General features: G+C 42.1%; 1 protein-coding gene across 3 annotated transcripts; it reads right to left on the bottom strand.

Moving 5' to 3' along the window:
• Positions 1-8,882: 8,882 nt before the first annotated feature.
• LOC144953568 (ectoderm-neural cortex protein 1-like) lies at positions 8,883-19,819 on the bottom strand. Of its 3 annotated transcripts, none has more exons than XM_078884155.1 (4): positions 19,662-19,819; positions 12,929-13,175; positions 10,968-12,548; positions 8,883-10,121 (listed from the first exon to the last, which is right to left on the bottom strand). In XM_078884155.1, exons 2-3 carry the CDS (start codon positions 13,112-13,114, stop codon positions 10,983-10,985), a joined length of 1,752 nt encoding a protein of 583 aa, XP_078740281.1. In that variant the 5' UTR covers positions 13,115-13,175; positions 19,662-19,819; the 3' UTR covers positions 8,883-10,121; positions 10,968-10,982. The 3 variants fall into 3 exon arrangements, with proteins under 3 accessions (XP_078740281.1, XP_078740279.1, XP_078740287.1); XM_078884153.1 differs by lacking the exon at positions 19,662-19,819 and adding an exon at positions 19,414-19,430; XM_078884161.1 differs by lacking the exon at positions 19,662-19,819 and adding an exon at positions 14,190-14,233.
• Between the last annotated feature and the right edge of the window lie 4,732 nt (positions 19,820-24,551).

The following is a 24,551-nucleotide window of genomic DNA, read 5'->3' on the forward strand; positions in this document are numbered from 1 at the left end:
GATGTGATGGACCATTATACTGCGGAAAAGGAATGCAGAATGCAAATGTTTCATTAATGGCAAAACACTTTCTGGAAGACAATATTGTAAGGCTGAAAAGCGCTAAGTACTATTCGCTGTTATTAGACTTTACCCTTTCTGACATAAATACGGATGTGTTAAGATGTTCAAACACCACACAGACACCTATTGCAAGACATCAAGTCTGCATTATCCACATACCTGTGGTAAAACATGCGAACAAATATGCTTTCATAATGTATGCATTGTCCTTGCAACTGATTGGCCTACATCAGAGACAGGCTCTGTTGCAACTTTGTCTCATCAGTACTAGACCAAAGGCCGCCAAAAGGTGAACAGCACGAGTAAGATGCAAATGCAAAAGCCTTAATGGCTCGGGTTACCATCTTCATACTGCCAAAACGGTCCCATAGATATTCGACTGTATTCCGGATTAATCTTCTTGGTTCTTTCGGTAAAGTCACGTAGAAGGGAAGTAATAAAATAATAAAAATAAAACATAATAAAACATAATAAATATTATTTTATTTTTTATTTTATTATGTTTTATTTTTATTATTTTATTACTTCCCTTCTACGTGACTTTACCGAAAGAACCAAGAAGATGAATCCTTGCAGTCACGAAAGCTTTAAATCGAAATGTATTCCGGATGTGAACCATTCTGAGAAGATGTCATTCATGGTTAGATTTATTGACACGTCAGATAGAAAATGTACAATTCAGGAGCACTTAATTAGTTTCATGACAGTGGATGAGAACACAGGGGAAGGAATGACTGATACCATCCTGTTCATAATCAAGGAGTGCGAAATCACATTCAAGACTGCAATGGCATGCTGTAATGGTATAATGGTTAATACAGAGGTTACCACTTCAATCATGGCAGCTGAAACAAACGGCAATATTTTGTCCACCCAACAGTATAAACTGATACACCACAAATAGTCCATCGGCAGGTCGCATGTGGTGGGGTAGAGTTTAGGTTACTCCCATAGGAAGAGTAGGCCAAATACCGTCTCGGGGGGCCATTCATAGCTCATCTAGTGGAGAAATTTCACCAGCAATGGCGTGAACAAGCAATTCCAGAGCTGCACCATTACCACATTTACCTTTTAATACACCACACACATATCCCCCAGTAAAAATCATATTCATCATCAGCCATGCTCAATCCACTGCTTGAATGTCTCCTCTCTAACCTGTGCATTTTCTCCATCTGTTCCTTTTTCTGTTTTTCAATGTTACTTCTAGCGTGTACCTCTTCATGCTTGTTTGCGCACTTTCAAGTTATTGTTCCATATCCTTTGTGAATTAAACATTTTTCGATGTATATATTTGAGCAAATACTATGCGTTGATTAAAAACGCCCATATTTAGGTATATTGGAATGTTACTTTGAAATATCAAATTCAAATTTCCAAAAACACTCAAATCTGCTCTCATTATTTCATTATTTCTGGATTCAGAATAAATGTTGTTAAACTACTTCATGATTTCTGTATTTTTATTGCAGCACTATTTTCATCGTGAAATTCTCTGAACTTTGTAATAAAAAAAGGTTGAAGACACACCACAACTAAATTTGCCAACACAGAAGTATCATACTATATGGACATATTTCACCAAAAAGAAAGTTTTATAGGCTGGCGCGCGCGAGACCAAATGTGTGGTCGCGATGTCACCACGCACATCTCCGTAATGACTTCACCTGCATCCCATAGCGTTGAGCCGGATTCATGCGTGCTGACATCACGCTCCCCTTCCCCCACTCACCCTTCATTGAGGTCGCGTATCCCCTGCAAATTTTGGGCAGTGCCAGTATTACTGGAAAAGCACTCCCAGAGCATGAAGTGCGGAGTTATTAATATGGCTTTCGTGTCAATGGTCATACAGTGTGCTGTCACTTGCCATTGTCTGGTTTTATTTACGTTAACAGGGTAACAGTGACATAGTACAGGTTGCAAATGCGTTTTCAGTTCGTAGTTATTTCCTGCACGTCCATATGCATGAGATTATCTTCCTGCTCGTGGCATAACGCTAGCAAAGAGGCAATTACCATTGGCCTTGGATTTACCTAGCCGTGTGTCATTAAAATATATTCAAAATAAACAAGTTGGATAATGAGTGCAATTTGAGATATAAACAATACACACGAATTCAGACTTGCCTTAAATTTCAAAAAAGATGTTTTGTTTAAATAACAACTGTTTCTTTACTTTACATTTATTTTATTTATATATATTTACTACTTACCTTTTTTATGCTATTTGATGGTTGAAATTTACTTTTACTTGTTGAGGTCGTGATGGGTTTCTTTTTTAATTCCTGTTGCTAGATGCCCCTCCTCCCAGTACCGTTTCCGTTCTGCTGTAATGTGCACTGAAGCCTACTTTATTGAGGGCGATATTGGCACATAAAATGAAGATTGATTGAATGTGTAATGGAAGACTTAAAGTGTTCTACAAATTCACGGGTGAATAAGGTCACGATTGCAATTGTATTACTCCAGTAGAATAAGGTGCGAGTTACATTATTGCCAAAGTTCATTTGTCAAAAGTATTAACTACAGGAGTAGATTATAATGTGGCTTTCATTTTTTTAAAGAGCTTTTCCTGATTATTTCAACAATAAAAAAAATATTTTAACGTATTTCAAATCATAAGATACAATTGTTACAAATGTAACAGTTCTTAATCAGTACGGGTGAAACGTTTCAAGGACATCCAGAAACAGGAAAACTAACCACAGCACGTGGCGGCACAGCGCGGTCAAAGTGAGATTTAAACAAACCACGATGAGCGTGCGGTGCAAATCGGTCCAAGCAGGTGAGTGGCTCTGCATCCAATGTGGTAATTGCTGTCTCCCCCACAATGGTTCTGTGGCGCCACATGAAGGCCAAGCGATTGTCGACGTGATCCTCGAAACGAAGGGACAGGGAGAGACAGGTCCTGCTTTTATGCGTTACAATCGTCCATGCACGGTACACTTTTGCTAATGCATTACTGTAGTTTCATTTATATTTTCCTTCTTATCGATACACTTACTGTAAATGGATAGAACAACTTTTTTTCATTCTCAACAGGTTTATTTCCTGATAAACATCATCGAGAGGAAATACATACAAAGTAACAACAGTTTAGTGCAGGATCAAATCTTTCAAATGTATGGCATTAAAAAAGTTAGCAAATAATCCTATGCATTTAGTATTAACTGGCCAAACGCACATCAACATGACTTCAAAATGGTTCTAATTTACTAGCCACCTTTATTACAATTGATTTGCATGAAAAAGGAAGAATGTGGTATCGAATTACATTTTAAAACACATATTTACAGGTCAAATGCACCCAAGCCTAAAGCCTAAATTACTAAAGTTCCAGTTTAGTTGTTTTTACTACCCACTTCAGGCGTTCTGGTTGACTCAAGCTGTAGCAGCTTGACTCTTCAAAATGAGATACAAATTCCCATTATTCATACTGTGGGTGTTGCGTAATCATTACTACTATATTATGAGCCAAGAATGTCTGTTTGTGTGCAACGCGCATGGCGTCACTCCACATGCCGCACCCCCCGTCATTAATATTCATGAGCGGCTGGATTTTTACACTCACGCAGAAGGTCGAGCGGAAATAAATTATTTTTCGCAAATTCGCTTTACGTTTCTTTATTGAAAGTGAATCTAATAAATAATTATACGCAGCAACAAAGTGGATTTGGTGTCTTTTTTATTTCTTCAGCACTTCAGGCAAAAAGTAAGTCTAATTTATACTTCTACATTATGGTAAAATAGACATTTATCAGTGATTTTCCAGATTTGGTATTGAATTCCAGTTTATTTCAACCCCAGCGACCGAAAGCAGAAGAGAATAAAGTATCAGAACAGTGAAATTGAACAAATTGAAGGTCAGTTATGTAGAGTGCTACAGTGGCATGAAGTGAAGTGTTTTATGACGGACTTTTGTGCAAGATTCACTGCGATTAAATTTACACAAGATACAATTATACTCTGCTCAATTTTTTCGTAAAAATTACGGCTTCCGTCCTAGGACGGGTAAAGAAGCTAGTACGTACATAAAATCCCTATATTAATGGTAAATATTTCCTCATAGTATGTTTTAACAAGGGATATACAATATAGTGTTACTTATGTACTACTAGTACCTACACCTCATCTTCAAAATGTCAAAATATTTGAAAATTACTTTCCAGCGTTCTGATAAACAGGATCTGACTATTAATAAAATCTATATTAAATGTCGAGTAAATCCAAAATCAATCTACTGTTTAACACGGAGGCTTTCGCGACCAATATCATCCATAATATAGGTTTTTTTGGGGTTAGATCACGTAAATATTAATGTGTCGTTAAACCTGCCACCAGCCGACACAGCCAATTAGTAAGGTTTGTCACGTACAGAACATGCCAATTCGTTACTAGTACAGCACACCGGTGTGTTGGAGAGCAAATCCACAACATTTACAATTTGAGTACGACGTTTTGCCAGTAATTACAACTAGCTTCATCAGACGATTGCCTGATGACGCATATGGCCAAATCTTTTCTTACATCTCATTGCAGATAACGTTACATTGATTTTGGATTTACTCGACATTTGGTAAAAATAAAACCACTGTAACATTCTTGTTCATAATTTCACGATTACCACCACTCGAGATTGCTACATCACCAGAACAAACGCAAAGTCAATCCTTGCCAAAACCAGATTATTTCTTGTAATGAGGTTTAAATAACTGAAATAACATAGTTTAATTACAATAAAACCTCAACTATTAATATTTATACTCATGCAGTATATGGCCCTTTGCGAATACTGTAGTGACAAAATGCCCCTTTTTAGTGAATAGTTCAGTTAAAGTGTGTCTAATTGCACACGCGGTTAACATAGCGTGCATGACTCGGGATGAGGCACATGTCAAGCGAGACACGAGGTGACGTGGAGCAAACAAGAAGGAATGAGACATGGGGTGAAGGAAGCAGCAAAGAACACATGGGGCAAGCTAGACACATGATGAAACGTGCAAGAAAAGCGAGGTGAGCAGAATACGGGGTAAACGAGACATGGGACAAGCGAAATGCGGACCGAGCGAGACACGGGGTGAGCAGGGTGAAATAAACGGGGGTGAGCAAGTTGAGGGAGAGTGGCAAGGAGCTCGTGTGGTGCGACACGGGGTAAGAAAGATGTGAGAGAAACACGGGGTGAGACACATGGTTGAGGTCAGCCAAGGCAGATGATGCAGAGGTCAAGGAGGTCATGAATGGTCAGGGGGTCACCAGAGCTCACTGTGGGCTGGCTAATGATCGTAGCTGGATGTGGAGGTTATGGTTGGAGATGTTACTTTTGTATTGTATTAGTTTTACACTTACTTTTCAGAAAACATTTGAACTCGGATTTTGGATAACTGGTGTGTGCAGATAACTGAGGTTTTCTTCGTACAAAACATGTGCTAAAATCAAATACAATCAGTGAAATAACAAATAGACAAACAATGCAATCAGACAAGCACATGACTTCAATCCAGCCAAACATTCAAGCAGAATGAAATAAACATTCACAGAGTGCAAACATAATCTAAAGACAAGACCCTCGTTGACTACCCTTACAGAATGTATATTGTTGACATATCTATAGTGAATATAAATAGTCCTACAATTCAATTATGATTTTAGCATAGTATGAGAACATTGTAGTTGCTAGAAGCAACATCTACACGTTTACATTTAAATACTATTTAATAACATGCCATTTTAAATACTTTAAAAGGCACAACTTAAACCACCAATGATGAGCTCTTCATGTCTTTATTTGTCAGCAATATTTGTTAAGATGACTAAATTAACGTTTAATATTATCTAACATGTACATAACATGTAAGATGAAAAAGCACTCAATACAAAAATATTGATATCGTTTGTTTTTTTCAAGTACAATAATGTTTTTTTTTAATTTCTGTAACAGGATTATCCTATGAACTAAACTGTTTAACCAGATATGGCCCACTGAGCTCTATAGCTCTTTTTCAGAAGCGACTTGGCCAGTGAAGTGACTTATGTGGAAATGTATAGCAGTCACATTCTCTAAATAATTAGTGATAACAGTGTAACAGTTTTTTGTGAACGAAAAGACACAATTTCGTCCGTTTTCTCATTGAAAATATGTAAATTTCAAAATAGCACAAAAGTAAAGTTTGTGGGGAATAATATCCATTTTCTATACTTATTAGGCATAAGCAATTACGAAATAACATTTACTACCTAGGAACAACAATTGGAGTTACATAGTGTAATTGATCATTACAACAGTGTATACTTATTCCCTGTCACGTGGAATTCTATTCTATGCTATTTAGAATGTATATGGATAGTGCCCTTTCCAGGGTGCTTTACAACGCCAATATATCCCTGCAATATTTACGCAGACACACCTGGGACCAGACTGGCATTGACTTAATCATCAGCCTGGCAAAACAACATGCTGCCTGGGTTCCTGCCTGCTGGATTGCTGCCCTCTATGAACACCGTGGCATCCGTTCAGAGTCGAGCAAAAGTGTGCATATTAATTGTGGCTGTTTGGCAGAATGTGGTTCAAAATTAAACTAAGGTTGTTTCATACCAAAAAAATAGCACAGTACTTTGAAATATTCAGCATGATCCGTTTACAGATACCACACTGAAATCAAATGGAGAATTGTAGAGAAAACATTTTATTCAAATGCCTCTACGTCTCCCACAAATCTCAATACGCTTTTAAAATCTCTGATCAATCTCCTGATACACTTTGTCCAACACCGCCAGTGTAATTTGCTCACAACATTCAAGGGTGCGTAAGCCGGGGATCATTGCTAGCTCTCGGTTTTGTCGTGCATATACATGTAATTTTGATTTAACCCCACGAGAAAAAATCCAGTGGGGTGATGACAGGCGAATATGGGGAGGGGGGGGTGCAGAGGGGTCTGGTCATTATTCCACCTGGAGCAATCCAACACACGTATCTTGTAAAAAGCACGCATTTTTCAGTGGTGTCATTAGAAATGAATAGTATATCTATACATGGATGAAACTGTATATTTCTTAAATGTTTATTCAGGAATAATATTCATTTCAACAATAGTATTTGTAAATAATACAGAGGAGAGGACAGAATCTTGCGTAGGGATGAGAAAATATTGCTTTCATTCATTCATAGTACATTGGCCCAGGTCAAATAATTCACTTGTTGGTACCACCCGAGATCGCTGCACTGAGTATATTATCACATAATTCACCTTCATTTCAATCTATATCTATCTACAGAAACTGGTATGCCTAATTGTTTGCCACTATCCATCAAATTTCACTCTGACCCATAGACTAACAAGGTAGAAATATGGTTTTCTGGTGGGCATGGTGGCATTGTGAGTGTTTATACACCATTCTTCTTGCCGGTCTGTTCACAGATTATTGTGGAAATGCCATCCAAACTTTTATGGCATCATTGTCGAGTGATTTGGCTATGCAATTAATTCCAAAGCATTACATTTCCAAGAGGCAACAAGGGTATTTCGCAGGTCATAACGAGTGTGTATGGGGCCGTCCATAAATGACGTCACGCGATTGTGCACGATTTTTGACTCCCCCCCCTAGTCACACGGCGTCGCAAAAAGTCAAACCCCCCTAAAATATGACGTCACAAAGCTCTGCTCCCCCCCCCCCCAAAAAAGGCATGCTTCAAATCGCTTTAAACTATTGTCATCGTAGTGCGTATTTAATGTGGCGCTGCACTCTGTTGTAGGAGAAAACATTCAATAAAAAGTCTATTTAATTAAGTAGAACGTGTTGTCTATATTTATTTAAAGTTGCGCATTTTGATGTGACGTCACATTTCTCAAACTCCCCCCCTCCCCGTCGTCACACATCACAAATGTCTGACCCCCCCCCTAGGTGCGTGACGTCATTTATGGACGGCCCCTATCCACACGTGGATAACACATATTTTCGATTAATGTTCGGTGGTCAAAAATGATGAGAGAAGCAACAAAGGGAGGGAACGTGCCTGAAAATGAATCCACCGGGGAGACGGAACAATACAAAAATCAGCTCACGTACACTGTGCTTGGTGGATTGTTACATTGCAGAACCGCGAGAGATGTCGACAGTTGGGGGAAGACCTCCATCCGGCAGTGGGTTGATCAAAACTGATTCCGATTGTGTAAACTGCTCATTTGTGAAGTTTCCTATCTGTGCTCATCCATGAGGAGGAGGAGGTCCCTCACTTCACTGGGAATTTTTTTGTACGTTGACAATATTTTCAAAGAACTAGGACTCAACATAACCAAGACTGTTGCTGATATAATTAAGCAAACTGACGAAAGATGAGCGACTGATAAAGAGCTATCTGAGATCAATTAATTTAAGTCTAGGCTTGTAACTAGAATATATGAAACTACATTTTTTTTATTCAACGCAACAAAAAATATTGTCCCGAAGTTTATTCGGTTTTAATTATAGGGCAAGCAAAGCCTACAGCTCTCTATTGCTTTACGTCTCATGCTAAGCACTCAACATTATAAACTAATCATTCACCTCCCATGGAGTGTGACGCTAAATCTGAAAGTGGCTGAAGCAGACTCCATGATTAGTAGTAGCGTACTGCATATATATGAAACTAAATAAATCAATAGCCTCTGTCAAGTGGGCAAAATCCTTCCCATGCCTGGTCGGAGATGGAATTTTCTTCACACTATAATACACCACACCGGTCGATGCGGGTTGATGAGGTGGGACGGCCAGGACAGTTCCAGATATCCCTCGCCAATGATGTCACACAAGCAAAGAGTGATGGAAGGAGGCATCGACAATGAATCAGAATCTTTATTTAGACTGGAAGAATCCGATGAGCTATGCAGCTCTTTTTTATTACAAATGTTCACAGATGTGACGGTCAACAAGATGGCAAGACAACATTCAAGATATGATAGGAATGAATGTAGCAGCAGAAAAATGGCATCATGGATGCCACAGGGGATCTGCAATGAATTACTCTCAGTCAATAGTGGCCTTCATAATCTGCACATTATATGCTGGACCATGTATGTTTCGTATCTCACAGTTTCGCCCCTTTCATCTGGTAATCTTCTTCTACTCAACTTATCCTTTGCCTTGCTTCTCACAGGTGCATCAGTTCTCTTTCACTCCTATATATTGGAAATTATTGTGGCTGCGCACGCGCATATATCCTGCTTTACCGAGCTGTCAACACAAATACACACAACCATGTGTGTTATGGATCACGGCCCGATTGCTACAGCTTCGTCCTGGGGTGTGTTTTGTGCATTGGTCGTATAGCGAGCGCCCAGGCAAAAAAAAAACACACTTGGCAGCCATTTTTCACAGCATAAACTTTACACAATAATAAATTTCTGCAAACAGATGAATTAGGCCAAAGATGTACCTTCTCCTTTAACCAATACCTTTCAGTTCAGCATAAACTTTACCTTAACAGTTTAAACTTTTAAGGTGTTTTATGTACACAGGCACATTTCAATCCAGTCATGTATTATACCGCATCTTACAAAGGTAACATTAACCCAACATCAATCAGAATAAATTACAATGAAAAGCAACTGCATTGAACATTGCTGCCTCCAATTACATAAGGCAAAGCTTTGATTTGCAAAGTGTAACCTACAATATCATGTTTCAGCACTTCGTTAAGTTACATGCAACAGTGATGAACCATTTAAGTTTAGTTTTAGTCGCAACAAACCTCGTAAAGCAATACAGTAGACATATATATCATGCACCTCAACACCAACTCAAAATGCATAACAATCATTTGAAATATCACACAATCATTGTAATAAAAAATAACAACACTTAAATAATCAATATTGTTTTCAAACAACATAACACGTTCCTCAATATCCACTTATGTGGCTCAGGTCTTCTCTTCATTGTTACGTTCTGAGCAGCTTTTAGAGATTAAAAAAACCCCATCAGAATATCTAAGATACCAGGCAGTCCCAATGGTGGCCAGGATTTCTTTAAGCGGCTTTTCTGACCAGCATGCGCTACATTCAACAACACCATCATTGCAGTCACCTAAGAAAAACAAAAATCATAAACAACTCAAGTCGTGCGCTGGCAACAAAACCGCACTTTCATTAAGTTTACATATGGAACCACATTAGCCTGTTTAAACTTGTCAGTCCGACATAAAACGACGCATGCTGATAATACATACTTGCGATTAGTATTTGAATACAATTTAAGTTATTTAAGACACCAGGGAGCTACAGTAACTATGTACAACAGATGTTCAGCTGTTGCAATGAACAACTGATCTGTTGGCATCCAACTAAATGTTAAGAGTAACGTATTGATTGCAGACATTCGTGTGGGGACAGAAGACTTTTAAATCTAGTAATGGTGGTTAAAGAGCCTGCTAAGTCAGCACTTTCATATTATTTATGAATAAAAGACAATAAAATTGCACATTTGTGAAATTGCATTCACAATTATGGTCAATCAGACTGCAGTAGTTACAGTTGTTAAAGCAATCCATTTTATACGCAGTGACTTTAGTGAGTCATATACATTACAAGAAAACCAAACTCCTCTACGAATCATAGAAAAACGCTTACAACCGTTATCATACAATATGGACTTGTAGACAGAAACGTACACACGTTAACAGTTCGGGAAATTACCCTTCAAAGCAGTGAGCTTTACAGGAAGAAAAAACCATATTGCAGATAAAATTAAAACTCCATTACTTAAGCTACTTTGAAAAAATAAATGACATTTTTTAATATATTTTTTTTAAACACCCAAAGAAATATTGAGCATGTGCTTGGGATATAGAATACCTGAACATTACAAATGAATATATTTAACCATTATTTATAAGACAAGAAGCCAGTTTTAACTTTTTCATTGGGACCTCACCTGCATGCTGGTAGACTAAGTTGTTGGGTGTTTCCACACACTCACAAATGCTGAAGGTATCAGCGAGTAAGGAATGCTCGTGACGTTCTCCCAGCTATCAGAAGCTGGCTCGTAGCAGTCCAACGTCTTCCCTCTTTGTGCTCCGAAATAGCCACCCACCACATGCAGCCGGTTGCCCGAGGCCACCGCATGGCAGCTCATGCGTTTGGCAGTAAACCCATCTGCTTCAACCCGGGTCCATTGGTGCGTCTCAGTGTGGAAACAGTACGCGGCCGATGCCGAACATTCGGTATCGCCTCCAAGCACAAAGATGTGCTTGCCTAGCAGGCACGCTGATGTGTGCCGCCACGGCTGTGGGCAGGCACCGATGATGCTCCACCGGTTTTCTTCCAACTGGTAGCACTGCACACGAGGTGACCGCTCCCTGCTCACACCGCCAGTGCCACCAAACACGTAGAGCTGTTCCCTCGTGCTCACAACAGCTGCGTTACTGACACCCTCACGCAGGGGAGCCACCATGCTCCATGAGTTAGTCGCGGGGTTATATCGCTCCACCTGCTTCAGTGCAGCAGACGGAGAGGCAGGACACTGGCCCGTGCCAGCCGTGTGGCCTCCGACGACGTACAGCTCCCCACCAAGCTCAGCGGAGCCATGGCCAAATCGTGCAACAAGCATGGGGGCCGCACGGCCCCACTCGTCGTGAAGGTTGTCATAGACCCACACATCTTTAGAGACGCTCTTTTCAGAGCCACGCCCACCTGTAACATAGACCTTGCAGCCCACAGCACATGCACTGAACTCCTTACGGGGATTAGGTAGCTGTGCCTTTGGCACAATTTCATGAGCCTTTTGGTCCACTAAATATACCTTATCGCACATGAAGCTCTGACCAGCCAGGAGCAGAAGAGAGTGTCCCGACTGACGTGGTCGTGCACAAGGGTCTGTCACCACCCCCTCATTGTTCAGAATACGCCTCTTGCAGCTGAGAGCTTCCTTTACAAGCATTTGGCTCTTCTGCTGGAATGCCACCAATAACTCTTTATCCACGAGGGAGGTCAGGTATGGCAGTGGCAGGAGCGCTAGCCTAATTTGTTTCAGCAACTCAGGTAGGCGAGAATGTCGGTGATCAGAATCATGCCGCACCCAACGCAGACAAGTCTCCAGCACCACGCACTCTTCTTCCACCTCAAGCTCCTCACTTCCTACGAGTTCGAGCAGTAAATCGGCAGAGAGAGACAGAATCTCTTCACCACTTGCCATCGCTGGGAAATATCTCAAGCAGGCACGCCGAGATCGCTCACGGAGACTCATACACCCGTGTGCATCCGCCAAAACGAGGACCGCCAGGCAGTTGTCAGGGCTCAGTCGGCGTTCAAGAAAGTCAGCGCAGGCGTCGCGCACCTCGGGAAACTGCAGCATGTCGGCGGCCTGCAGCAAGGCCTCTGCGGCCGTCTCCTCGCTGAGCGCCAACCGTGACGTGTACGCATAATCCAGAAGTAAACCAAGGGCCTCTGGTGCGACGCTGTCGGCGAAATCCACCTCAGTCTCGTGGCTCTCTCTTAATCCACTGCCAAACATTGCCTGCAGAGGCATAAACACTCAATGTCAATGTATGTTATTGAGGTCTTACAGACACACCCCCCCCCCCCCCATAAGCATATGTAATGCAGAGGTTTTCACATATATAAACTTTCACCATCATTCTATAACTTACAGCATTTTATGGGTTTTTTCCACCATGAGAGCAGGTGAGCAAGTGTTTCCATTTCCCACAATATACAAGTGAACAAAAAAAACACAGCCAACTTCATAATAGTGCTGAGGTATTATTACAATCAATGACATGTGTGTATTAATATATGAGCTTGTCAGGTAAAGGTAGGTGTCAGCTGCGGAGTGAGCTGGAGAGGGGCTAGTGGTGGACAACGAGTGGCTGTAGGGGGGCGAGGGTAGAAGCTTGCCTGAAAGTACGTGCTGCAGGCAGCCAGGACAGCACGGTGACAGGGAAAAGCCGCACTCCCAGCCCGCAGCACCACATCGGTGAGCAGCCCTCGGCGACGGAGGGCATTCAGCTGCGAGAGCACTGCCTCGGGGTGGCGGGCCTCGTGGTACATGCTTCGTGACTTGCCTCCCATTCGTGACATCATCACACACGCCACACTATTACTGCAGCTCTCTTGCCTTTGACAGCAGCAATCGTCCGTATGTCTGAGAGAGAATAAAAAGGAGGCGGGGAGAGGAGATAGTGCGCGGTCATGAATAACAGATATTGCAATTGAAGAGCCACAACATGACAGTGTCGGCGCACAACCTATTAAGTGTCAAGTCCATTCATTTGGCGTTAAGGTGGTGAAAACATCTCAAGCAAATCATATCAAATATCGTATCCCTCTGTCAGCCAGTAAAGGTTATGCAATTCATACAATTATAAATGTCTGAACATTTAAAATCTGTAACCATAATAAAACCAGCCAAGAATTCCATTCACCATCATCACCAGTTTTGATCAATACATTGCTGGATAAAGGCCCCCCCACACCATTGGCATCCCACACAGTTCTGCAATGCTACAATCGATCTCGCTGAAATGTATGGGCTGATCTGATCACTGCATCTCTACAAGCGGTCATACTTTTGGGTGTATTTTCTCCTTTGACTGGCCATTCCATCAACACTCTTTTCCATCAGCCATCATTCCTCTCATCCACTTCTTTATTACATTATTTTATCATGCTTATTGTGTACATAAATTACTCACAAATATCAAAGGGAACTAAATAATCGACAGCTTGAGACAAGCTGTATTTTTAAAATATTTTCGACCATAAATACTATCAATCACAACCAAGAAAAGACAAATTAATTTCGAATATCATTATCCCTGGCTTTTGTAGATTATGAAGGCATTTTATTTAATGTAAACCAATGCAGTCATTTAAACACTCACAAATTACGTCCTTATAATATGTACAATTCATCAATACCATTTATAAATATGCAACAGCTACACAGAGATTGCATGAAGACACAAAATGCAATCCTGAATTGAAGTCTGATACATTCTAAATGCTATTCACGGCATATTTATTATTATTCCTCTTCATGCCTTTCAAATATCATTCCAAGTATGCTTCACTCCATGCACTGGTTAAACACATTTTTCGTCAGAAGATTGGTATGTTACTTTTCATTATGAATTCAGCTTTTCAAAAGCACTCATACCTGCTGCTCTCATCATCTTACATTCATTTTGAACTCAGTTCGCCTTCGTAGCTGTCTGAGGTACACATACTTTGCTGTTTTCCAAATTGTGTCCGTCGGACAGGTATCTCCAATTGTTTCGCAAACTTGCTGTTCAAGACCTTTGTTTTGCTCGTATTTAGGCTGAGGCAAAAGAGATTGAGGTGGGGAAGGGAGAGGTGCGAATAAGGAGAGCGAGGGTGAGAGGTGAGAGAGAGAAACGTAGAGAGATAGGGGGAAGGGAAGTGGGTGAGATACAGTGCAGGGAGGAGAGGACTACAGAGGGAGGTTACAAAACAGGCCCGAGAAATATACAAACAGATAAAAACACAAAGGGAGAATTTGAGATGAATTGGGATCTACAGTACAGAGAAGGCAAGATAAAGACGGAAACAGGACTCTGTATAAGATAAAAATGTTTGCCTGGCTGAGAGGGCTACTTTTACGGTTGGTCACATACAGATGATGCGCGGGTTGCGAATTTGTTTTAAATATAAAGTACCAAATCTACGTCATCCCAATAATGTTGCAACATCATTTGAAATGTGCCGAGGTGCAGCTTGCTGTGGAATTACAAAAGTGAGACATCGAAATCACAAGCTGTATTTCCCGGAGTACATTCTCTCGTGGTGACAAATACAATTCTTGCAATGCCACTGAAAATATGTACCACTGCATTTAGCAAGTGACACTCTCATCGCCTAAAGGGGAATACCTAACAATTTCCTTCAATCAGGTACTAGGACATTATTTTAATGTTATAACACCAGCTACCAATACTGTAATCCACCCAGTTTACCACCATAACCACCCTTTAATACACATATTGTATGCATAAATTACAATGTATCAATATGCTATGTCGAAACAGTGCACTCTTATGTTAGAAATATGACGTGGGAAAAAAGGCGATTGGTAAACAGTGATATACATATGAAGATCAATTACGTGGTTCCGCGTATGTGTGGATATGCCACATACGGTTGTCCTAACCCATTTGTCCCTGCTACGATAGGCTTAGTTTGGGGGGGCACGGGGCAACGCCCCTCCCTTTATTAATTTATTTTCAGTATTTTGATTTAAAGCTTTTGTGAATGCAGGGATTCATATTCTTGGTTCTTTCGGTAAAGTCACGTATAAGGGAAATAATAAAATAATAAAAATATAAAGCAATAAAATTCTCACGACGTTTCGACTGCAACACAAGCAATCATCATGAGGTGATGATTGTTTTATATTTTTGTTATTTTATTATTTCCCTTCTACGTGACTTTACCGAAAGAACCAAGAATATTATTTTCAGTAGTTTACAATTAAGATTTATAAATTTATAAATGTGCACTCGCGATTCCTAATGTGAGGGACAAAGCGAACCCCTGCCCCCCCCAAATATAAAACTCACACTCCACCTTTGCCTGCCTGCTACCTTATTTTTGGATGAAATGTTTTTCAATTCGACTGCACCATTAATATTGTACATTGGATTCGAAACTGTACAAGATTCTTGTATAAAAGCAATGCACACAATTGTATCTCACAAAAATTTTGGAAAGTTTTTTTAAATTAAATATTAAAAGCCTTTACCTTCTTTTTTACATGTCTTTATTCAACTATATACTGTTATGCAATAAACTATATGTACTGCACTTACTATCGTACAGTTCATAATACATTCATTAAACATTAAACTGGGCATGGGTTAATGCACTGGAAAAAAGGCATCTTTATCATCGTTACGACCTGTCCACAGGCCGTATAGTCTACTATATATTTATATAACCCACACTGGCATTACGGATCCTTAATTATGGTGGATCTGGTAGTGTCCATTGCATTACTGCCAAATAAATTAACATCTACAGTATCAGCCTGTTAATTCTATTGGTTTAAGTTTCTATGCCTTCGAATGCCATCCGCAGGGCTCGCATGGTTTTGTTGGCACATTTCATCGCAGAAGGTGCAATTTGGATATTTTATTTTATTGGCTCTCAGGCAGATCGTTAAACGTTCGGTAAATCAGACAATTTCCACTAAGTCAGCACCATTCTATTCATATACATGTACTGTATTGGCTTTTATGTATACTTTGATCTGCCAGGGATCATGCCAAAATGGATACACCAATACGACGCCACTCCGCAAACATTGGCTAAGTGATGTTGGCGAACACTGGTGCCAAAAGTACATCAAGGTGGGACTTCCCATGGCACATATAAAAAGGCAGTGCATACGCCTAATTATTGATTTTATCACATCAACAGCAGCAACACCCCACAACCTACATGGAGAGGATGCCAGATTCTGGCTCGAGGAGACTTGTAAAAAAGTGTATTATTGCTTTTTATCGCAAGACTTCTGCTATTGTTATTACTGTACTTATTCCATGTCTATTTCTCGGCTTCCCTGGCTCTGCATTCGTTTTCTCTGCCTTCGTAACTTTCTGCACTAACTGCATTCTCTAGTTACATGTTCTATCTTTCTGCGCTTTCTCTTGCCTAAATTATATTCACTTGTATGTCTTCTCTCAAACACAATAGTCTAATTCCTACACGCTATTAACGCTGTGGTGGTCCCCACCTGATGACGGACGCTTGTGTTGTGCCCGAAACGTCGTGATTTAATTTAGTTATTTTTATTTTATTTTCACCAACGTGACTTTACTGAAAGAACCAAAGAGTATGGATCCTTTCAGCTACGAAAACTTGAAATCTAGAATTTATATTACACCTGAACCCCTCGAACCACAAAAATTCAGGATGCCAGTGGGTCTTGTCAGTGGGGCTGGTTAATTTCAGCATGTGGATCTCAGATTAAATTAAGTCGCATCGCTGCACAGGGAAACTCTTTAAAATGTAGTTATTCGATAAAACAATTTTAGAAACACCTTCACCAGCATTACCACAGTAGTAATGCCGTCGGTGTCTAATAGCAACCACACTGGACTGAGTTCGTCGGTCAAATCTCCTGGCACAACAGTGGAATGAGCAAGTTTCCTACTCCCCCACCCTACGCCTTAGTCCATTCAAAAGTATAAAGATGAACATCAGTCGATCGGTAGATTGCGTGTGGTGGGTTAAAGCGTGGGTACTTCTACCTCTTCCAAGATGTATGACCAGCATGGAAAAAGTAAGCCAAAATATGCTCTCTGGAGAGGGTTTCTCTACAGCTCCGACGAGCATGAGGCCCTTTTGCCAGAAGTAGCGTGAGCCAGAAATTGCAGGGCTGCACCTTTACTTTAGTCACTGAGATGTGAATTAGGCAGAGCAAGGATGGGCACCTTGTGATGTCCCCCAGAGCTGGCAGTCACAACCACGCTCTTGCCAGCCTCTGCTAGAGGATGTGCCCTGTATATAAATTGGGTGCACGCCCACCTTGCACACATCTAAGCCCGATTCACGTCGTTACGCCTGCTTCTTTGATTGCTCAACAACGCTGCACCCTGCCAGGCTTAAATGGCCCTCTGCCAGCATGTGACTCGACCCAATGTGTCAATGCACTGTAGAACACGAATACAGTGAGCCATTTAATTTACAACACATCTTTTCATGCAATAGCAGGGAGGGGGTTCCTTCTTAACCAATGGTTTGGATGATTCCAATTAGAAATTGTATTACAACTGTGATTGCTGAGGGTTCAGGTGGCTCCTTCAGTGTCCAATCAAATTATGTTTTGGTAGTCTATAAAGAGTCAGGCGTAAATGGCATTCGAGATTCATTTGTCAATATTCGGTTGTGGCTAAACAATTTCACGAAGAGTTGTCATCAAAAACTGTTTATTCCGTCGTGGCTAGGCACTTTATGTTAGCTCATACACACAATGCATCGCTGTTAATTTTGAAACAGCGTAACTTAAGACTGCAATTCCACAGTACTTGGAAATAATAACAAGAATCTACAACCCTTTGTCAATCCTACCGTACTTCACAGTGCGGGTTGGTGAAGTGGGGTGCCCAGAAAGGATTCCGAAATCACTCGACACCGATATTAGTCGTGCCTGGGAATCGAACTCTCGAGAGCCGGGTTCAAGGAGCAGTCCGCTAACCACTGCACCACCGCTCCACCCGCTCGATACCTTTGCCATGGCAGAAATCCAGCACGTGCTCCGAATTGTCAAGGATTCAAGTGAGTAGATTCTTAACGCGTCCGATGCGATACACTGTATCAAATTAGCATAACTTCTGTTTACAAAAGCACAACCTCGCAATAGCAGCGACCGGTGCCTGCGAGGCAATCTGTGAAGCCAGGGGGTTTGTGCGTGGGAAGCTCCCCACCACCACCACACACTGCAAGGGAGAAGAGAACCCTGCAGCCATCACATTCCCGGGTCACGATGCAGTGGCATCGCCACCACCGAGTCGAATGGAAGCGCATCTCTCCCAGGGCGCGCGTGAGAACCGATTATTGGTTTTTTTTACGCGATTGAGCAAATCGTACGACAGCGTCACGGTTCACATTAAAGGGCACAAGCGGCGCTGTAAGAATAGGGATTTGTTTTAATTAAAAACGAGATGAATATTAATCGAAATCTTGAATCTCATCCCCGTTAAACAAATCGTGACAATTCATGGAATAGTCTTGGCTGGTGCAGATCCTCCTGTACGTGAACGCAATTAAACGGGGTTTGTCGAACTCGCGGGCCCAGGGTCACCATCAAATAATATTTATTAATAAAAAAAATTAACACGTATTAATGTAGCGGCCTCTCGTGGCTGGCGGGGGGTCACGTTACCCCCATGAGAATGCGCTCTGCGTTCACGTCGAGTCTCGCATCAAGCGGAGTGCGCTTTGAACGAAATGTGTGGCACATAGATCGGAGTGATAAGAGATTGTTGTGTTGTTGTACCTTTCAGACAATACATCGCACCCGTGACCCATACAATACTTGGTCTCATCAACGACGGCTAACATCAGTGGCGAGCGATGTCCGAACTGGTCCTGCCAACTTCCCTTCCCACCCCCCACACACATACAACCCATACTTTCATTGACCAGCGTGGTGAAGTATGGTCAACTATCCAAGCAGGGCTGTACATGTGTGTACGTCTCGTCCTCGCAGAACCCACAATGGCCTTGTGTTTCGTCATTTAACGTAAGCCCTGGAGTCAACGTTCACTACACCTGCGAATGTACTTACACACACATATTCATCACAGTCGTTTAAAAGCCACCACAATTATATACAGGACTGTACGAAATGTATCCCTTACCCGGTCATAAGCTCTCTCACGGGAACGAACGCAGCACGCAGCCAGCCTGTCGCCTTAGAACTTTGTGGATTACATTGTTCTGATCCATACAACTCATTTCCATACTACAGTACACCGGGTATTAATAGCGTGCTTGATGTGGTAATGACAGTGGGCTATATATATTTAGCCGTACACCACACACCACCACCACACACACACACGGCAGACAGACACGTCAGGGTGTAGGCACGCGAGACACGCTTTACCTGTCCGTGCCGATCAATTACGGGTTGCGGTCTGCAGTCCGCTGGGACATGGCTGAGCGCAGCCTCCTGCAGCGCGCACGGCAGCAGCAGCAGACTGAGTGAGCAGCGTGGAGGCTGCGCTGCTGCTCCCACTGAAGGCGCTCAGCCTCCCCCTCCTGGCCCGCCACACCCCCCACCACCCCCCCTTGCTCACCCCTCCCCGCCTGCTCACCCCTCCCTGCACAACGCTACCACTTCCCCCCCCTTCACACCCCTCCCTATCACCCCTCCCACTGCTCACCCCTCCCTACCCCCCTTGCACACCCCCCCCCTACCCCCCCCTCCGCATCCCCCTCCGCACCCCCCTCCCTACCCCTTCTGCACACCCCGCTACAAACCCCCCCTCTTACCTCCCCTGCACACTCCCCCCCCTGCTCCCCCCTCCCTACCCCCCTTGCACACCCCCCCCCCCTACAAACCCCCCTTCTTACCTTCCCTGCACACACCCCCCTGCAACCCCCCCCCTCCGCACCCCCCTACCTACCCCTCCTGCACCCCCCTACAAACCCCCCTTCTTACCTCCCCTGCACCCCACCATACACTCCCCCCTGCACCCCCCCCCTGCACTCCCCGCTGCCATCCCCTTACCAGCCGAGGGAAACACCGCACGCCCACATTCCCACCGAGGCAACGTCACCCTGCGTCTCCTCCTCCTCATACTGCTTCTTCTTTCTCTGATCCCACTCGCGCGCGTGTTGTGTTGTGTGCACCCGCCCGTGCCTACTACCCACGTTGTCACGTCGCGGTCTTCTTCCCTCCGAGTGAATCATCTGGACAGGTACTGCACCGGGTTGAGATGCCCTCTGGTGGATGAGAGCCACGACTTTGCTCCGTCTTGTGATGAGTTGAGTCGTCATCCATCTGAATGAACCATTATCCTGGTTTCCACCAATCCGCTTTGTTGTATTCAAGTGGCGTACATTTGTTAGAATTAATTGATATGACGGATACAAGTCCATACTAGGGTTGTTAAAATATGTTTTATTGGATTACCAATAACTGCATTATAAAACCCGTAAGTAACCGGTTCGCCTCCATACAGTTCTATCAGTTAACTTTTTTTTTAACTCAGAGAGGAAGGGAGATACATAATGGTCATTAAAGACGAACAGGTCTGTTTCAGAAGAAGATAAATGTTAAGATGACAATCTGCACTCCTAAAATGTGTGAATATTATCATTCGCGATGCCCCACACTCCACAGAAACGCCTCAATTCCATGTCGGTGAAAATACACAAATTTTAGCCACGTAACAGCCAATTCCCAAAATGCACCACCACACCTCAATGGTGTCAATAACACGCCATAACATACATTCGTTTATTACGTACAAAATGTATGAAAAGAGCACATATTGTATATATTTGAATATACATTTTTACCTTAAAAGACACGAACGACACATACCTCATACAAATATTTTAGTGTTTTTTTGCGGTGCGTCATGTATTATAGGATCTGAAAATAGCATCCGCCTCATCAATGTTGATTTTCAGAGTTCCACGGTACTCAACTTACATGCAACACGGAAACTGTATTCCATACTTCAGGTACCTTTCGCAGTATCACGACTCAAAACAAGTATACATGGAATACAACTTAATTTATGTGCACATTCTTGATTTGAAGCTTTCGTGACTGCAGGAATCCATACTCTTTGGTTCTTTCGGTAAAGTCACGTAGTTAGAAATAAAATGAAACAAATCACGACGGTTCGATCGCAACACCGCTTCATGGAACTGTTGCAGGCTTGTGTTGCGATCGCAATACCGCTTGTGTTGCGATCGAAACGTCGTGTTTTTTTTTATTTTCTAATTATGTGCAAATACACGTTCCCGAATCCCATGGCGCATTGCACGTTGGCACGCGTCATACTTGGTTTATTCCGGGGGGAAACATGGAAGAAAAATAATGAACATTCATCGTCTGTAATGCTTTCCAACATGTGTTTGTCTTCGGAAGTATTTAATTAGCGATAATAGCGGTAGCGCTTACGCCAGACGTACAGGAAGCAGGACGCCGAAAGGCATCAAAGGGCAAAACGGCTCGGATATAGCGGTTCTGCCAAAAGAGGACTTGCCTTAGCCAGCAGGGCAGGGCAACGAGGCAGGTCCCATTAGCACCGGTTTGTTTCTCCAAGGGTTTGTCAATCCTTTGATCATTTCAGCCAGTTTTGAATGGGGGTAAGTCCGTAACAATGGTTGCCAATCTGTGGTCCGTGAATCACGGGTGGTCGGCAAAGTTGTCAGAAGTGGTTCATGGAACTGTTGCAGGTATTAGTTTAAAAAAAAATCAGATTTCACCATGCAGCATTAGGAATATCATTAATATGAGTACATAAAAAGCAAGTTCATTGTTTGTATAGCTTTTTTTTTATATATTTTTCATCATACTCTACAGTACTATACAACAATAATCTATACCTCGAGTTTCCTTGCTGGCTGGGCTCCTTTCCACCCCAACAATGACTGTTTTATTCGTGGCTGCGTGCCGTTGCCAACGAATCTAACTGGGAAACTGGCTAGACGGGATTTATAGTGTAATAAATAAACATTGATTTGAAACGGCAGAAGTTCACAAGACGATAGATAACGACACCGAAGAGATGCGAGTAGGGAATAAAGAAGGCTGACGCGGCTCACTTAAAATTGCTCTATTATATTTGTGCTCCTATTAATGTCCTACTTTCACTAAAATATTATTTAAATCCTAGAGAATATAAAAAAAAATCACAATACATATCTTATTTTTTAGTGATCCAAGTACATCATTGGTTCATCTTTTCCAGAGTTAGTAATAGTCGGCTTGCGATGAGACAACAGGGGCTTGATAGCAGCCCTGCCTGCCCTCCAGCCTCTGTTGTCTTTTAGTGCTGCTTTGTATCTTCTCGCCATGCCGGGTAATACAAATGGACATTGACAATTACATTGAATAAATGTTGAATATTCTTGGTTCTTTCGGTAAAGTCACGTAGAAGGGAAATAATCAAATATATAAAATAAAACATACAATTCTCACGACGTTTCGGCCACAATGCAAGCAGCCGTCCTCAGGTGAAGAACAGACGCTGTCACGAAAGCTTTAAACGCTTTAAATCGAAATGTTAAATAGTGCATAAATAAGCATTGAGATCAGGACTGGTATGGGGAGGGTGTTTTGGGGTGGGCCCTGCACCAAATGTCCTATCGAACCATCCACATTCACGCTCCTTCGCGGTATATCATCGTTATGGTCGCCCACACAACATCTCTACTGTCCCCCACCCGTCCCCATTGGTAGAGAAGCTTGAGCCTGGCTTTAATGAGATGTCCATGTTTGGATTCACATTCAGGGACAGAAGGAGGGACACAATGATTAAAGAACAAGCACCCCTTACAGAGATGATATTCTCTGTTATGAAAAGTGAACTTGGACAGGAAACATTGATATGTCAGATGATAGCCGATGGTCAAAGCTCAATGATGGAGTGGAAGCAAAAGGAGGAAACGCCCGAGGGGGATATCCACCATCGTGATGCAGGGATGACATCGGCTGGTGCGAGATGGACTGTTACATTGCCTGACCACGAGGGATGGCGATGACTTGGGGTGCCTTTCATCCAGCAATGCATATATCATAGCTAATGAGGATGATGTGTCAGGCTTTCCCCTCAGTCTTTCCTGTTTACCAGACAGAGCAGCCTCTTAAGAGCCTGTGGGATGTGTCATTTTGATTACTGATTCCTCTAGACGTCATACTAGGAGAAAGTTGTTTTCAGCCTGTCTATCTATTAAAGCTATCAAAATCTGCACTCATTGTTGTCTGTTGGATTATGTATGTTTATATAACTGCGTGAGTGTATGAGTCAAAACAAAAGCAGCTACGCTATCCTAAAGCCTGTGTGGGTGCTTCCCTCCCAACATGTTTGAGCCCACACACTGCCTCCACTAACATTGGGTAAATATTTAACGGATCACAGTGTACATCACAGTGTAAAGACTGCGGAATAATGTGGTGTGGAGCCAGCATTATATCTGCATGTGTGCAATATGTGTGACCACACAAGACCTCCAAATTATTCTCTGTCTCTCCGTCTCTTTCTGTCTCTGTCTCTCTTTCAAACTCTATCTTTCCTTGTCTTGGGATCTCATTCCATTGACTGCATTGTTATACTGGTCATGAATGCAAGGTACATCTTGCAGTGGTAAGTAAAAATTGTTTCCACAACTTTGAAATTACGATAATCAGAAAATTCACGTAAATATAATGTACGCTATTTTTTATATTTCAACATTATGCAGGAAACATTTCTGATGTTTTTGCAAAGTATACTCACGTGAATAATATGTTAATCTGAGTTTTGGTATAATGAGGTACACCCCAAAGTGCCTCACAATATACGACATATATTTTTCAGTATCGTTCATAGTATTTGACTGATAATCATGAATGTAAAGCCTTGTATGTGTCCTGTCACTGCCACATTCCATGTGGGGTTTTAAGGTTAGAGTCTACAACAATACATGAATTGCAGTGCTCAAGATATTTTTGGGATGGAATGGTATGATAAATAAGCTCATTAATTACACTGAACATCATGACACGTCTATTCACTGCTGAATGATGGACTGTCCATGCTGTCACGAAGATCCTTCGACACTACTATCTATCTCACGCCGATGGACAAACTCATCTCATAACTCCATCTCTTAAGTAGTCATCCTCTCGGGCACACACAGTCATATGCCATTCCATCACTTGTCTTCTTCATCATTCATCATCCCTTCTGTTGATGTGCCATGCCCAAGTCCACTTTGGGGCCGTCCATAAATGACGTCACGCGATTTTGGACGATTTTTTAACCCCCCCCCC

The sequence above is a fragment of the Lampetra fluviatilis genome, chromosome 3 (genome assembly GCF_964198595.1).
Source record: "Lampetra fluviatilis chromosome 3, kcLamFluv1.1, whole genome shotgun sequence".
Lineage (NCBI taxonomy): Eukaryota > Metazoa > Chordata > Hyperoartia > Petromyzontiformes > Petromyzontidae > Lampetra > Lampetra fluviatilis.

Coding starts and splice junctions, on each gene's coding strand:
- LOC144953568 (XM_078884153.1), bottom strand. Junction 12,549..12,928: donor CCTGCAGCACGTACTTTCAG/GCAAGCTTCTAC, acceptor ATGCCTCTGCAG/GCAATGTTTGGCAGTGGATT.